Consider the following 17632-nt stretch of genomic DNA (forward strand, 5'->3'; position numbering starts at 1 on the left):
ACCATAAAGAAGACATGTCAAGTTGCAGACAGGCACAATTAAAAGGCACTACATAAAGCTTTCAGCCACATCCTTCATCAGTGAAAAACACACACAGACACACACAACTACCAACTCCAGTATCTCGGGCTGAGATGTTGGGGCTGCTGGTCACGTACATGTGAGGTGTGCTTGCTTAAGTGTGTGTGCCATTTACTGACAAAGGCTGTGGCCGAAAGCTTCACACGAGCGTCTTTTAATTGTGCCTGTCTGCAACTTGACGTGTCTCCTTTATGGTAAGTAGCAATATGTCTTTTCCTATATTGCTAATATTCCTTCTTGGAGTTTCCAAGAGAGTATGGCTTAGAAAGGCTGACACAAGCTGAAGCTTTCACTCAAATGTGTGCTTTCAAGCTGGAAATATGTCCCGACCTGTGCATTTCTTTCTGTGCTGAGAATTTTTAATATAATTCACACACTTTCACCAACTTACCTTGTCGCAATGAGTAGCTTCTCAGCAGAAAAAATAGGAAGTCGAAAATGTGTGTCTTGCTTTGTCAGAGCAGTTGATATTAGTTGCTAAAAAAAGTGGAAATTGTCTGGACTCATTCTACAGAATTTGTCCAATTTGTGTTCATGTTAAGAGAGCTCATGAGAAACCACAGTCACACTATGTTTGATATAACTGCATTGTACAGGAGCACCCAGTAATTTCTTTTCTTTTTCATTTGCTTGAGCTTTATATATTGATAAGCCGCAATATCGTCCTCTTCAGAAGAGCTCATGATTGCAACTGGGACAGAATTGTTATTCATGCTATCGTGTTTGTCATAATGAAGACTACATAGCGTATCCTACCACCCATCATATCAACCCAGTGGGAACGCAAGTGTTGCTCCAATAAGTGTTGCATCATACGATCTTTATTGCAATGAATCTAATCACACATCATATCACCTCAATGTAAACTGTGCCAAATTGTTTCTTATTGTTTATCCTGCAAAGGGTAACACAATAATTGGTGAATATTGTACGGTTTTTGGGCCAACTGCATGAAAAATACATCACAAGATACCCAGAATGGAAAAAGAAAGGATCAAATCCTGTAGCATGGTATGCCTGCTAATAAAGATGCTTCAGCAATGGACACACTGAAGGATCAGAAGTACAAATTGTTCGGACATCAGTGTTATTCACCATATTTGGCAGTTTCTGACGTCTAGATATTTCCACGTACAAAACACTCTTTGAATCCAATAGAAATTGTGTCATCTTAAGTTTTGTGCAGATCACATATAATCATTAGAGACTGGATTATATGCATTTGCATTTTGCATATTCATTTGCGTATTTGCCTCCTTTTCACTGGTTATTTCATATTTTAACTAAAAACTAGTGACGATGCATATTTTCGCTCTATATATACAATATTTTAAAAACTTAGACGGCTGTCTCTAGCCTGATCTAATTTTGATGTCTCAAAGATTGACCATGACCTAGAACTGCGTGGAATCACTAACAACGAGGCCACTGCTGAAGAGGAGCAGGAACAGGCACAGGCAGACAGAGTCAATGCTCCTGCGCCCGTGCCCCTGGATAATCCCTCCGCTGTCATAGCGTATGCTTTGACAACAATGAAATTGAACTACATGAGCTTTTAGTCACATGTCCATTGTTTCAGTTCAGCTTTCTATTTACTTGTACACAGTTGAACATATTTATGACGTGTAGTGTGCATGTTGTGCATAATGCTGCCTGAAAAAAGAAACATCGTTTTGTGGATAGCTGACCATCCTGGAACATTTTCACATGATGGAATTGTTTTATATTGTCGAGTTTGTGAGAAAAATGTTTCGTGAAAAAAAGAGAGTTTCAAATAGACCAGCACGTTAAGACAACTCATCATATCGCAAGAATGCAGAAGAAAGGACACAGCAACAGCTTCTGACAACAGCAAGTTGCAGAAGCAGGGATTTGCCCAAAGATAACCAAAAAAAGTCGGTTTAACATGGATCTATGTGAAACATTCATTGCAAGCAATATTTCACTTCTCAAACTTACAAAACCTATCCTCAAAGGCTTCCTGCACAAATATTGCTTAAATCAAAATATACCAGATGAATCAACATTGCGTAAAAATTACATATCGACAATTTACGTAAATGTTCTGGAAGAAATACACAATGAACTCGAGGACAGCATTATCTGGATTTCAGTTGATGAAGCTACAGACACTGTGGCTGTTACATTGCAAATTTAATTGTTGATGCTTTAAAAGAAGAGCCTCCTCCTTCCTATTTAGCGATCTGCAAAGAACTTGGAAAAGTAAATCATTCTATGTTCGCCAGATTTTTGAATGAGGGTATTAGAAAAATATTTCCAGAATCTTCTGCAGATGAAAGTGTGTTTTTGCTTATTTCAGATTCTGCTCCTTATATGATCAAAGAAGGGAAAAGCCCTCTGAGGATTTTATCCCAATTTGATTCATGTGACGTGCTTTGCTCATGGAGTACATTACCTTCTTGCTGAAGAAGTATGTTCCACATTTGTGAATTTAAATAAACTGATTTCATCCACAAAGAAAGTGTTTCTAAAGGCTCGTGCTCGCATCAAGAAGTACAAAGAAAAACTACCAAATGTGTCTTTATCTCCTGAATCAGTGGTAACTTGTTGGGATACGTAGGTAGAAGCTGTGTTGTTTTACAATGAACATTTTGAGGCCATTATAAGGGTAGTAAACGACTTTGATAGTGCAAAGGCTTTGGCAGTTTGCCAATGCAAGGAAGCTTTTAATGATTCTGGTATTAAAAAAGCCATTGCTATCAGTAGCACTCATTTTTCCCATATACCTGCAAGTATTAAAATGCTTGAAACTTGAGGTTTGGCATTGAATGAATCTATTCAGTTAATGAATAACATTATTCTAGTGAACTCCTCATTGCCAGAGGTATACCCAAGAAAACTTTGAAAACATTTTAAACAACAACCCAGGCTCTGAATTCTTGTGCAAAATTGATAGTTTTATTAATGGGACAGGTGAACTTTTATCAGAAACAATAAGTGCCAAATTCAAATACTGCTCAGCTACCTCAGTTGTTGTACAATGGTCCTTTTTTGCTTATAAAAATATTTTGAGTGATCAAAGTAGTATTAATTAAAAGTTAATGCTGTTTGAAAAAATTCATGATTGTAGGTTGTTTTTTTAAATAAAATATTATGGAGTTTTTGAGCGTGCCCCTCTGCATGTGATATATCTCAAAGTTGGTCCTGTACATATCGGTGGTTTCGCAGCAACTCACTCATGCCGCATCTGCTTGTTACCGACAACAATAGCAAAAAAGGAACAATTCTTGCAACATGGTATGCGTCCCCATTTTGCAAATTTTTAGAAAATAATCCCAGAAAGGCCACCTTCCTAACCTCTACCAGAAAGTATTCAGAAAATGATACCAGTGTTCTAAATGTACCAATTTTTTCCTTGGGCAGCACTCTTCCTCGTAACTGATATGCACAAGTTAGACTTTGAGATATAATGCATGCAGTAACCGCCATGTCCTTCAATTATTTGATGTTGCATATTTTGACACTTTTCATGCATATTTTTAGCTTTTTATGATGTGTATAATCTTGTCTCTAATAATCACAATTCAGGGATGGAAATTACTTCCTGGAAAAACATAGACCTACCAGGAGACTGTGATAAAAAATGTGAGAACTTTATGGATATCACTTTCACTGATAATATAGTGTAACTGAAAAGGTAAAAAATATATTCACCAAGCAGCAGCAGCAGGAGAAAACACATATAAAGGTATTTAAATTTGCAAGCTTTCGGAGCCAGTGGCTCCTCCTGGGAGAAGGGTTTAAGGGGAAGGAAGATGGATAAAGATACAGGAATGATGAGGTTTTGGGAATTGGGAGAGTTTGGAAAAGTTGCCCAGAACTACAGGTCACGGGTGACTTACCGGATGGGATGAGAAGGAAAGACTGATCACCCCTGCCTCTAGCTTTCCACTCCTATTAACTACACTATGTTTTGTCAGTAATCTCTGTCTTGCTATGAATCTTATCACATATCATATCACTTCAATGCGAACCACACCAAATTGTTTCTTATTGTTTATCTTGCAAAGGGTAACACAATGACTGGTGAATCTTGTACGGTTTTCAAATTTTGTCCGATGCAATCCCCAACAATCAGTGTTTCCTTCCTATCACGTCTGGTGAGTCTCCCTGGACCCAGGGTTCTGGGTGACTTTCCCAAACTTTTCCCTTTTCCTAAATCTAACCAGCCCCTTTTATTTATTTCTCTTCCTTCCACTCCAACCCTTCTGGCACAAGGAATCACTAGCTCAAAAAGTTTGCAAATTTCCTTAATCTTTATATGTGTGTGTTCTCCTGCCGCCCGCTCGATGAGTGGTTTCCAAACAAAGAATGTCAAGCCATATCTAGGATTAAGACCTGATAGTTGATATTTCCATTAGGGCAACTGTCGTACATATTGATCAAAAATATTTACTAATAACTTTCTCTGTAGCTCTGTTCATTAATTACTTTGCCTTGTTTCCCCCTGAATGAAGACTCAGTTAAATGGATTATGATTTTAAACAAGTTATAAGCTGCTGAATGTGAGAATCACTACATACACCTATGTTTCAGAAAAGACTTGGAGCTGTGTGTGTGTGTGTGTGTGTGTGTGTGTGTGTGGGGGGGGGGGGGGGAGGGGGAGAGAGGGAGGGAGAGAGAGAGAAAGAGAGAGAGGGAGTGTGTGTGTGTGTGTGTGTGTGTGTGTGTGTGTGTGTGTGTGTGTGTGTGCCCTGCGCACTTCTACTTCTGCATGATCAATGTTTTTGCTTCTATGATTTATATTTAGACAGTGTACCAGCTAGGTAAAATAAAGTTGTAATGCAGAATTCAAAACACTGCATACCACTTTTTGTTTTATTGAAGCATTGTATTACTCTCAAGATTATCTCCTTTCATTTGATTCACTGAATTATGATTTAATCCAAAGCTTGAGACACTGAAATATTTGATTTTTCCTCATTCACATCCAGTATTAGACTGTTTGTCAATTACACTTGGATATGCAAATATTTAAGATCCATAATAATTGGTTAGAACAAGTTTTATGAAAAAATTCATCATTTATTTTTTAAACAATCAGTTAGATCTACAGCAGCACAAGGCTATTGCTGCATCTGAAATACTGCACTTACTGATACAGTAACAAGTGCTCTTGAACATCTCCAGCTTACTGGCTGAACAGATGTATTTCATAGAAAAATACGATAATTTATTTATATTTTTCTTTCTTTATTCCTCATCTCCTCATCACTTTGCTGGGTGGTGGCATCAAATCCTGATCATTGACACCAAATCGATGATGTTCAATGAAGTCCAGAAGCTTTTCACTTGTAACTGGATCACGTATACTGTTGCACACAGCTGAAACAACAATTTGTTTTAATCGCTGTGTAAATTAGCATACAGATTTTGTTCTTAACAGTAACTTAATTAAAAAAAGTGAGATACAAAAATATCTACTTTTATTAATATATAGTTTCAATTAATTTTTGAGACAAAAGAATTTATAAGGAGATCCATAAATGATAAAATACATGCATATAATGCATGCAGTTTAGTATTGGAGGGCAGTGTGGAGGGTAAAAATCGTAGAGGGAGACCAAGAGATGAATACACTAAGCAGATTCAGAAGGATGTAGGTTGCGGTAGGTACTGGGAGATGAAGAGGCTTGCACAGGATAGATTAGCATGGAGAGCTGCATCAAACCAGTCTCAGGACTGAAGACAACAACAACAACAACAACAACAACAACGAATGACCTAACCTTGCAGCATTAGAATTCTCTCTGTGAATAAGCTGCTTACGTAACAGTTCAGTATAAGAGTCCAATTTGTTTTTTGTGAAATACAAATAATGGATGTACTAAATGAAATCACTCACATTGTGTAGCTGAAGTGTCATACACACTAATTAATGTTAAACACATAATATGGGAACATGTAGAGTGTATAACAAAAGAATCATTAAAAAGAGAATTAAGAATGCAATTAAATGATATGGAGTGACATAATGAAGACAGCAAGTTTGGATGGAAAAATGTGTATTCGAGTTAGGATAAAATAGAAGTCATAAAAATGGAGACAAGTTTTTGTCTTCTACAGTGAGATCTGAGAAGATTAGTTTCTAGTTTGTTTCAGTGTCAATGATGAAATGTATTTCCGTGGCCTGTGTTGATATTTGTGTAAACAGCTGTGGTCAGATAACATAAGACAAGGAACGTCAATTCTGCAAATAGAGAAAACTAGCAAAGTCTTCCACAAGAGATCTAATTAGCCCACAATATAGAAACAGGCAAGTTTCAGATATACAGCTACACACAAGGCCAGGTAATAATCAAACAATTGCAGCAAAAATGATTACAAATCAGACTCGATATACAAACTGAACTGTAACAAACACTCATCAGACACAGCACACACACAATGTGCTCTATGCGCTACATGACTTTAATTATTATACAACAGAAAACAACAGCACACAAAACACACAAGAAGGGGAAACCCATAAAACATGAAAACATGGCATACACTGTCATTTAACAACAAAGTTACCCGTGGAGTGAGAAACATCATGACAAAGACGAGGAATAAAAGTAACATTCAGAAACCCATTTTAAGTTTATACTAACAAACCTGGCAATGCTTCACAATTGCTAAATATGTATAGGAATTGGATATATGTCCTAATCTCCTTCTGTTCTCCCGCCTATACCCCTCTCCTCTTCCCTCCCTCTGTCCATCTTCTGCTTCATGTTAATCTCTTGGCCCACAGTCTCTCTATCCATCTCCTGCTCCCTCATCTCTCTGTCCATATCCTCCTTCCCCTTCTTTAAATCCACTTTCTTCCCCCTTCTCTGTCCCTCTCCTCCTCCCTCCTTTCTCTGATCTTATTTACTGTTATTGAAAATGCAACCTTGATTGGGAACAGAAGTCAAAATGAATGTGTAAATCGGTTGGAACCATTAGCACATGAGGTATGAGAGAGACCTCTCCAGCTGCTAGATCTGTGAGGATAGTAGCTTAAATGACAGTATTTCACATGGTTTTAATCTACAAACAAGTAGGATTATAAAGTTAGCCATAAACACAACATTCCTGTTTTCTGTGAAAAATGACTGAAAAGGAAAACAAAACTGCATATTTTCACAGCACAGCTTAGGGTGTTCTTTCTCACAGACGGTTTAACAGAAAGTGTTTACTTTATAAGATGTCTATGCATCAAGTGGTTTGTGCACAGTCAAGCCGTCAGCGTGTCGGCCAAGAAGGTATTCATTTAACCGAAACTTTCCTTGAATTTGTGTGAGTTGAAACAACACAATTTCAGTAAGAGCACGAATTTATTGAAATGAAATAAATTGGAATTCATTGTTTTGACAATAATTTGTTTGTGTCTTTAATGTGGCCATCACAATGCTTAGTGATGAACAATATTTCTTTGTCTTTACTTCCGGAGAGAAAATGAACAGTGCCGGTGGTTCAATGATCCTTGGGCATGTCACATACAACTGCCCATGGGAAAAACATGCCAATTTAAGATTTATTCCATACAATGGTTCAATGACCCTTGGGCACGTCACATACAACTGCCCATGGGAAAAACATGCCAATTTAAGATTTATTCCATACACACTGCCAATGATTAGCCTTGCGACTTATTAATCATTATTGCGAATGCAAGGCAAACTAGAAATTGGACATGCTTAAACTGAAACAGCAAGTCAGTTGAAATCAGTGGTATTCTTGAAATCAGAACAACAACTTCATCTTCGAACTTTCCTATCGTTATCATTGCTTCAATCACATTGTTTACCAGCTCCTTAAGGAGTCTTGTTCCATTACTTAGTTTCGGTTGGTTGAGATTGTGTAGCACGTTTATCACTGAGCCGACCCACAGCTGCAAACTGTTCCGTGGAATTCCTGGCAAATCCAATGAATTTAGGAATTTGATTGGATAACTGATGACTTCATCTGGATCGGTAATAGAATCGATCGAATTAAATGAATGCAATTAGCCAGAGATCTGACTTTGAATTTTTATGTTCACATTGTCTATGTTCTTATTTTTTGCTGCCAAAATGGGTTGTTCATAGACCAAACAAGGTTTCTGTAATTTGCAAAAATATTCGGGAACACTTCTGTGATCAGTTCTTTTTCGATGTTGTGAACTGATAAAAAATATGTGGGAATGAAATGAGATCACTGGAAGTGGGCAACTGAGTCCCAGATCACCAAGATAATTGGATAGAAAGTGATCCCCATGTCCTAAAGCACACCAACGCCCAGTATCAGTACAGTACAAAAAAGTAATTACACACAGAAAAATCTCATCAATGACAAAAGAAACTGTCACCAGTGGCATTATAATGCAAAGTGCAGTATCGTAACCTGGAAACTGTGCTGTCAAACACAGCTAAAAGTCTATGAATGAGTGTGACAAAAATGTAAGTGTGTGACACAACAAAAAATGCAACAAAATATATCAGGAAACCTGAAAACCATATTACTCAGCTCTCAGCAAATTCAATTTGTCAAAGTTGACATATGATAAGGTTTTCTTGGCTCAACGTACATTTTTATGGAGTTACAATTTACATATAATTTTATCTGAGCTTATTTGTAGCATGGATGGGTTGCTGTATTTACACACATCAAAAAAAGTTTTGCATCACCCCGGTTCCCAAAACTCCTGAAGATAAAAGTTGACTGTGGATATCACATCACAGACACAGACCTTTTGACTGTTCAGGGATGTCACTAAACCTGCCCAAAGATGGAAACAACCGTGCATGAGCAGCACCTATTAGATAGAGGAGGTCCGACAGCTGATCAGTTCCAGTCATTCCACCAGGAAGGAGGTACATGGCTCACGTTGTCTGTAGTTCAACCATGCCTAGACGGTCAATACTGCAGTTCGATCTTGTCTGTATTGTTACTTCATACCAGGAAGGGCTCTCAACAAGAGAAGTGTCCAGGTGTCTCAGAGTGAACTAAAGCAATGTTGTTTGGACATGGAGGAGATACAGAGAGGCAGGAATTGTCGATGACGTGCCTCGCTCTGGCTGCCGTAGGGCTACTACGGCAGTAGATCACTGCTGCCTACGGATTATGGCTCACAGGAACCCTGACAGCAATGCCACCATGTTGAATAATGCTTTTCGTGCAGCCACAGGACATCGTGTTATGACTCAAACTATGCGCAATAGGCTGCATGATGCGCAACTTCACTCCCGACATCCATGGCAAAGTCCATCTTTGCAATCACGACACCACGCAGCGCAGTAGAGATGGGCCCAAACCCATGCTGAATGGACTGTTCAGGATTGGCATCATGTTCTCTTCACCGATGAGTGTCGCATATGCCTTCAACCAGACAATCGTCGGAGATGTGTTTGGAGGCAATCCAGTCAGGCTGAACGCCTTAGACACACTGTACAGCGAGTGCAGCAAGGTGGAGGTTCCCTGCTGTTTTGGGGTGGCATTATGTGGGGCCGACATATGCCGCTGGTGGTCATGGACGGTGCAGTAACGGCTGTACGATACGTGAATGCCATCCTCAGACTGATAGTACAACCATATTGGCAGCATATTAGCGAGGCATTTGTCTTCATGGATGACAATTCACGCCCCCACCGTGCACATCTTGTGAATGACTTCCTTCAGAATAATGACATCACTCGACTAGAGTGGCCAGCATATTCTCCAGACATGAAACCTATCGAACATGCCTGGGATAGATTGAAAAGGGCTGTTTACGGACAACGTGACCCACCAACCACTCTGAGGGATCTACGCCGAATCACTGTTGAGGAGTGGGACAATCTGGACCAACAATGCCTTGATGAATTTGTGGATAGTACGCCGCGACGAATACAGGCATGCATCAATGCAAGAGGATGTGCTACTGGGTATTAGAGGTACCAGTGTGTACAGCAATCTGGGCCACCACCTCTGAAGGTCTCGCTGCATGGTGGTACAACATGCAATGTGTGGCTTCCATGAGCAATATGCTGCAGTTGTGCCTTTGGCAGTGTGCAGAGATATGGCCAGGACAGGATGGTATGCTGCTAGGCACAGCATCAGGAGAGCAGTGCTGAAGGGGAAAAATGGAAGAGGAGGGAAGTAGAGAGAGGGAAAATATATGTAGCTGGGAGACTTCCCACTTGCACAACTCAGAAAAGTTGGTGGTGATGGTGGAAAAAATACAGATGGCATGATCTGTGAAGCAGTCACTGGTGTCAACCACATTGTGTTGCATGGCATGTTTGGCAGTTGGGTGGTCCAGCTGTCTCCCGAACACAGTCTGACCTAGACTGTTCAAGCGAACAGACAGCTTGTCAATGGTCATGCCGACATAGGATGCTGCACAAGGGTGGCTGTTAAAGTGGTAAACTAGATAGTTGCTTTTGAAGGTGGCCTGCCTTTGATAGTGTAGGAAATGCCTGTGACAGGACTGTAGTAGGTGGAAGAGAGAGTATGTACATGACAGGTTTTCCAAATAGTTGCTTTGCAGGTATATGCGCAACAGGACAAGAGGTTGGAAGTGGGATGGAATATGGATAGAAAAGGATATTTGTGGAGGTTGGGAGGTCTGTGGCATACCACTGTGGAAAGGATGGGGAGGATATTCCTCATTTCATGGCATAATGAATGGTAGTCGAAACCCCAATGGGGAGAACATTTCTGGACAAAATGGGCTCAGTAATTCCAGTCTATGAAGGCATATTTAGAGAGAGAGGACTGCTCATCACTGCAGATGCGACAACCATGGGTGGCTTGGCTATATGGAAGGGAATTTCGGTATGGAATGGGCAGTAGTTGTAAAAATGGTGGTAATGTTGGTAGTTGGTAGGCTTGATGTGGACAGAGGTATTGATGGGACCACTCGTAAGGTGGAAGCCAACATTGAGAAAGGTGGATTGTTGGGCAGAAGGAGGGCCAGGCAAATCTAATGGGGGAGGTGGTGTCGAAGTTTTTTAGGAATGTGGAACTGTGTCCTCACCCTCAGATACCCTACAGTCTACTTTTTAAATGTGTCTGACATCTGGTACCTTGTTCATGTAGTGCATAGCGATCCACCCTAACTCGAATTGTTATTGTTATTCCACTCTGCATTATTATTCCAGAATTCCCTTTGTTTCAGATACTGAATTGAATTTACAGAATAAAAATGCAGCAAATAAAGGAAGCAAAAGGAAACATAGAAATCTCAAAAATTAGACTGACAAAAAGTTGAAAATGTCGAAGCAGGTAGGGCTCTAGAAGAAACACAAAGCTGTAGAAACATGCAATACTATGGGAAAATACATAAAATAAGGGCAAAGCAACCACTCACCTACAAAGGATTGATGAGTGGAGCACAGTAACACGTAACCGACAACAAGATTCATACCAGCTTTCAGAGCACTCGCTCTTTTACCATCAATACATCTTTTACCATTCATGCACACAACCACACAGACTCCCAAACAAGTCACTCCGCTATAGGGGCGTGGTTGCCCTTCCCTTGTTTTATGTATTGCTCTCTCCAGAAATTTCCAATATTGTAATATTAAGGGAAATACATATGGCACCTACATGAAAATTAAAAAGAAGCAGCTGTATAAACATCAAAAGCTCTGGTGACAAGACAGTGCTAAGCAAAGAAGGGAAGGCAGAAAGAAAAGCAAAAGGGTTATATGAGGAGAAACAGCTTTGTGGATAACATTGTAGATCAGGAGCAGCAAGTAGACAAAAATTAGATGGGATATATCTTACAAGAAGAGTTTGACAGGACACTGAAGACTAAAGTTGAAAAAAGACACCTGTAGTGAATGCCATTCCATCAAAGTTACTGAGAGCCTTAAGACAGCCAGCCATGATAAACTTGTTGTACCTGGTATGAAAGATATATGACAAGTGAAATATCCTCACACTTAAGAAAACTGTAATAATCCCAATTTCAAAGAAGGGAGGTGCTGACAGATGTGAATAATACCAAGCCATCAGTTTACTAATAAGTCATAGTTACAAAATACCAACATGAATTGTTTAGAGGAAATCAGTTTGACTTCTGGAGAAATGCACAAAAATACAAAACAATACTGTCCCTATAACTTACCTTAAAAGACAGGATAAATAAAGGCAAGTCTACATTTGTAGCATTCATAGACCAAAGAAAAGCTTTTGACAATGTTCACTGGAATATACACTTTGAAATTCTGAAGGTAGCAGTGATAAAATACACGGAGCCAGATGTCATCCACATGTACAGAAATCAGATCACAGCTATAAGAGTTGATGGACATGAAATGGAAGCATTAGTTAAAGGACTGAGACAGGCTTACAGTCTAGCCCGAATGTTATTTGATCTGTAAACTGAGCAAGTTGTGACAGAAAGCAAAGAGAAATTTTAATAGGCAATTAAAGTTCAGGAAGAAATGAAAACTTTGAGGTTTGACAATTGCATTGTAATTCTGTCAAGGATTGAAAAGGACTTAGAAAAGCAGTTGATTTGTATAGTTATAAAACACTTGTAATGAAAACAACTCAGCTGAGGGAATCAGATAAGGAAATGAGACATTAAAACTAGTAGATGGGTTTTGCTAATTGGGCAGCAAGATAACTGACTATGGCCAAAGTAGAGAGGATATAAAATTGTGGCTGGCAACAGCAAGAAAATCATTTCAGAGAAAGAGAAACTTGTCAGCAATGAATATAAATTTAAATCTAAGCACGTCTTTTTTCTAAGGTATTTGCCTGAAGTGTAACTTATTATGGAAGTGAAAAATGAACAATAAAAAGTTTACAGAACAAAAGAAAAGAAGGTGCAAAACTTCCTGGCAGATTAAAACTGTGTACGGGTCGAGACTCGAATTCGGGACCTTTGCCTTTCGTGGGCAAGTGCTCTACCAACTGAGTTACCCAAGCACGACTCACGGCCCGTCCTCACAGCTTTACTTCCGCCAGTACCTCGTCTCCTACCTTCTCATTCTGAAAAGAAAAGAAGCTTTTGAAATGTGGTGTTATAATATATATTAATTAATTAATTAGTACTAGCTGTAGAACTGATATCCCGACATCCATAAGCAACACAATATTTACGAATGAACCTTCATTAATGCCAACTGGAAAGATATTTCAATTGAGCTGTGTGAGATGTAAAACCAGTCAATATTATTTTCAGGAGTAAGTTTTACAACAGATAACAGTTGTCTATAGAACAGTCTGCTATATCGTCACCGGCCGGGGTGGCCGAGCGGTTCTAGGCGCTACATTCTGGAACCGCGCGACCGCTACGGTTGCAGGTTCGAATCCTGCCTCAGGCATGGATGTGTGTGATGTCCTTAGGTTAGTTAGGTTTAAGTAGTTCTAAGTTCTAGGGGGCTGATGATCTCAGATGTTAAGTTCCATAGTGCTCAGAGCCATTTGAACCATTTTCTTGCTATATCGTCCTAGAATCCTATGCAAAACACTATATAATGTGAGTGTACAGGGAAGCCATCTGTTTCAACAGCTCTATAGATGGTGCACACTACTTGTGGCATTACTGAAATTGCAGGGTACCTCAAATGCCATTTTTCAACTGAACCTTGTTACAACTGATATAGGCTAGCTGAAATACCAAAACACCAAAACAAAAGGAGCTGATTGTAATCATGCAACACTAGAATTATTACTGTTGTGAGATTATTATTTTACTGGCAAAAACAATCATAATGGTAAAGATAAAACCCATGCAATTCAGTATTATATTTTCAAAAACTCATTACTTCTTTAGACCGAATGAACTTACCTTTGGCTGTGTCAAAACTGTTGGGGAATGACTTATCAGTCCTTTCTCTCATGAAGACCCACTGGTTATCTTGAAATCGGCATTCAATTATTTTGTTATCAAATTCCTTTAGAGTTTTGTTGATCTTAATTGCTGCAAATGGCCGATCAAGACCACTTACGAAAAGCTGACCAACTTTTCGAGGTAGTATTCTGAAAAAGGTAACAAATTTACAAAAGTATATTTGGGCCTACACTTTCTTTACAATTTGATCCTTGGCAGTCAATTTCTAGCATCCTGAGAAAGTGGCCGTGTGTGTGTTTTTTTGTTTCTACTGCAAAATAAGGACTTTGTTCAGAAGCTTTATTGTTTTAGCAGTCTTTTCCTTTGTGACTGTGATCAATGCCTACTCTATACGGTGAGTAGCGATCTATTGTTCCCTAATTGTTGTTCACCCTTCTACAAACTTATATGTGAACTTAAACTTTTGTGCTGAGCCATTAAAACTTTGTATTCTTAATGTGAAAATTTAAAAACCAATTGCATCATTACATTGGGAAGTAAATAATTTTAACATTAATGGAATTTTCTGCTGTTGCTTGGCAGAAAATGGTAATGATATTAAATAACTATAGATAATTGAATGCACATATACAGTTCACTGTTGTAAACTTTAAAACCTCCGCAACAGATCATCATCTTTTGTTATATCTTTCTCTGGTTTCTAAGGAAAATATAGAAAATATTTGTCTGTCTAATGTACAACTAATTTTCTCAAGCAGTTGGCTGCAAAAGTTGCTTAAAAGTCTAAAACATATTCAGAGCAAGCTGACAAGCAGTCAAAAACAAGTGACCAAGAAGTTCAAGTTTCATTTTTGGAGTGTGTACTCTGCAAAATACTGTACAGTGAACAGCAGTGTGTACTTCGTGACTTTCCCCCTTTCCATTTATGTATGGAATGGGGGAGGAATGACTACCTATATGCTCTGAACTCACTATAATTTCTCTCATCATATTCTCACAGTTCATAACAGACATACTTTTCCTTTAGTAATGGTTCCCTAAATCTGCCCAATAGGGTTTTACAAGAACAGCAGACTTACTTTCTAAGCATCCCTCTTAAATTACCTTAGCACCTATGTTACACTTTTACATGAGCTGGAATAAACTGTTAATGTGCTAGCAGTGTGTTTCTGCTGTCTCATCTATTTGATAAGGACTCAAAATGCTGGAGAGCACTCATATCTAATATGTGGTTTCCTTTAAAGATATACAACACTCACTCAGAATTCTTCTAACAAAGCAGAGTATTCCACTCACTTTCATGACTACTGATTTCATGTGTTTACCATAATTCAAACTGCTCTATAGCATTATTCCTAGATAAGTAAGGATTTGACGGTTTCAACATGTTTACCACTGATCCTTATAATTCAACCCTATCAGGTTCCTTCTCTTTTTCATGGGCACCACCGTGCATTGATCCAGTTGTAAAGGGAGCTGCCTAGCACTATGCTGTGTTATGAGCAGTTCTGTAAGGCGTGATATGGTTGCAGAATTTTAATAGTCAGCACTGTAGAAATGCTGGGGCCACGTAGCAATCTTTCACTTGGTATTATTCTGCAAAGCCTACCATCAAGTGCCATACAAGAAACAGTAAATTGCCACGTTTTCCTAAGGACTTGATTAGGATCATTACTTTGGCTGATGTATCAATGGCTTTAGGTGTCTGGTTTGTTACTCAGTTTTCAGTTCAGAACAAATATTGCTTTGTGAATATATCCTTTTGAGAATTAAGTGCAGAGTTATTACAACTTCACTGGATCAACAAATAGACTCTATAAACAATGTTACATCAACAGTAGGGTACTGGAGGCAACACCTAAGTTGGCGACAATAGACTTATTCAGTGGTGCCCCAAGTGTTTCACAGACATGAATCCACAATTTATGGATCTCTGGAAAAAGTAGTTACAGCAGCAGTTGTAGGCAACCCTATCAAAACTGACTTCCTTTCCTAGTTTAAAGGAACATGAAGAACCGAGGGCAAATTATTTTTGTTACATTTCAAATCAAGCACCAACAGTGGTTTTGTTCCTTTCCTGCCAAGAAAATTATATGAACCAGCACGAATTATGTCCGGGAGTAGATTCTAGTAGCTTGTAATTTCAGTAATCTGCAATTTGCTCGCCCAGCACTACAGCCAGCAAACTAATATAGTAGCCAGGAGACTGAAATTTAATCATTACGGCAAGTAATATGGTCAATTGCATGCATAATACCTACAAATCTATATGCTCTAACCTGACAATTCATTTTCACATGTAAAAATTGGAATGTTCCCTTTGCTGAATTGCTCGATCTGGACATATTTTTTTCTTTGCCCCTCAATAGAGAATTGCATTCAAAAGCACTTAGTTCAACTGATCTTTATCTCAGCAAAGTGCTCCAATTAGCTACATCATAATTTGAAGCTGGTTCATCCACACAACAGGTTTTGAGGACAATGTGTTTAATAACAAGACATTATGATCAACAGGTGAGAAAACTATATTTTCATACTCATAGAGTGCATTTCATGAAGACCTCCCATGAGAAGTGGTACGTTAAGACAAAGACTGGCTCCTGGTTATCTCACTGTCAACATCAGAACATTTTTGAATCAGAACTGCAGTGTCACTGTTGGCCTCCAACCCGAGTAGCAGTTTATACAGGTCACATTTCTCCCACAACATCGTCAATAAGTCATGACCTGAGTGTTATGAGAAACACATAAGCCATCACTCCAACACCGAGACACAGAATAAACAGACCAAATACCTGGATATGATGTGTCAATATCACAGCAAGCAGCACTTCTGCATATTATTTCTACTGTGACCAGTAGCCAGCCAACATGACTGGCCAAACTGATGATTTCATTAATCATCATAACCGGCAAGGAGGGTTCCAGGTGGACAATGGAGGCACTGTGTTCCCTATTGATCTGCATTGCTCCCAAAAGTCACCTCACTGAAATTCCAGCTGCAAATCTTGTTTAATCTCTAGTCCTAAAAGTGGCAAGGCATATATGTTGTGAAAGGAGTGATCTGTAACACCATGTAAGTGATATATAAAAAGCCTTGCTAGTTTGGAATGGCATTTTATACTAGCATATGTGCTACTATGCTACTGGGCAAAACGAATTGTCACAGACAAATTGCCCACAATGGCAATACTCAGTACCTTGTTGCTGAGAAGCCAACAGAAAGTTCTGAAGTGTATAAGTTTTTCCGGAAGATAGAACATTGCCTCATCTTTGAGGTACACATTTGGAACAGTAGTATTTCTTCTTCTTCTTCTTCTTCTTCTTCTTCTTCTTTTGCTTCTTCTTATTCTGATATTATGGCTTACAACTGTACCCCTATCCTGAAGGCGGGTTGGTGACTTAATTAAAACCGCTTGACATAATGATACACTGTGGAGGAAACGTACATCTACTCCACAGTATATCATTATGTCAAGTGGTTTTAATTAAGTCACCAACTCGCCCTGCAGATGGCTGTATGGTTATCTTCAAAGATTTCCCCTGCAGATGGTTGTACATTTATCAGTCAAAATATTGCAAGAATAAATATTGCTGTCCTGGATTCATATCTGAAAACTATGGAATAAGGCTCTAAATTATTCGTTTCACCATTTAGGTAATTTGGATTCCCCTCCCAACACCAGTGGCTTTCAACTCCAGAGAGGGGACTATCTCTACAAAACAGGCTTTTCTTGTGCTTTCAACTTTGCTTCAACTTTTAACCTTGTTTCTTTGTCTTTGATTTTTAGA

At 38.9% G+C, this 17632-nt stretch overlaps 1 protein-coding gene across 1 annotated transcript in view; it reads right to left on the bottom strand.

Moving 5' to 3' along the window:
- Positions 1 to 5294: 5294 nt before the first annotated feature.
- Positions 5295 to 17632, bottom strand: part of LOC124804910 (mRNA-capping enzyme) — an 87965-nt gene continuing 75627 nt past the window's right edge. Inside the window, exons 12-13 of the mRNA XM_047265289.1 lie at positions 13838 to 14028; positions 5295 to 5427 (exon numbers count right to left, since the gene is read on the bottom strand). Of these exons, the coding sequence (XP_047121245.1) occupies positions 5303 to 5427; positions 13838 to 14028 (316 nt within the window). The 3' untranslated portion in view covers positions 5295 to 5302. The remainder of the gene's footprint in view (positions 5428 to 13837; positions 14029 to 17632) is intronic.

This window comes from Schistocerca piceifrons, chromosome 7 (genome assembly GCF_021461385.2).
Source record: "Schistocerca piceifrons isolate TAMUIC-IGC-003096 chromosome 7, iqSchPice1.1, whole genome shotgun sequence".
Taxonomy (NCBI): Eukaryota; Metazoa; Arthropoda; class Insecta; order Orthoptera; family Acrididae; genus Schistocerca; species Schistocerca piceifrons.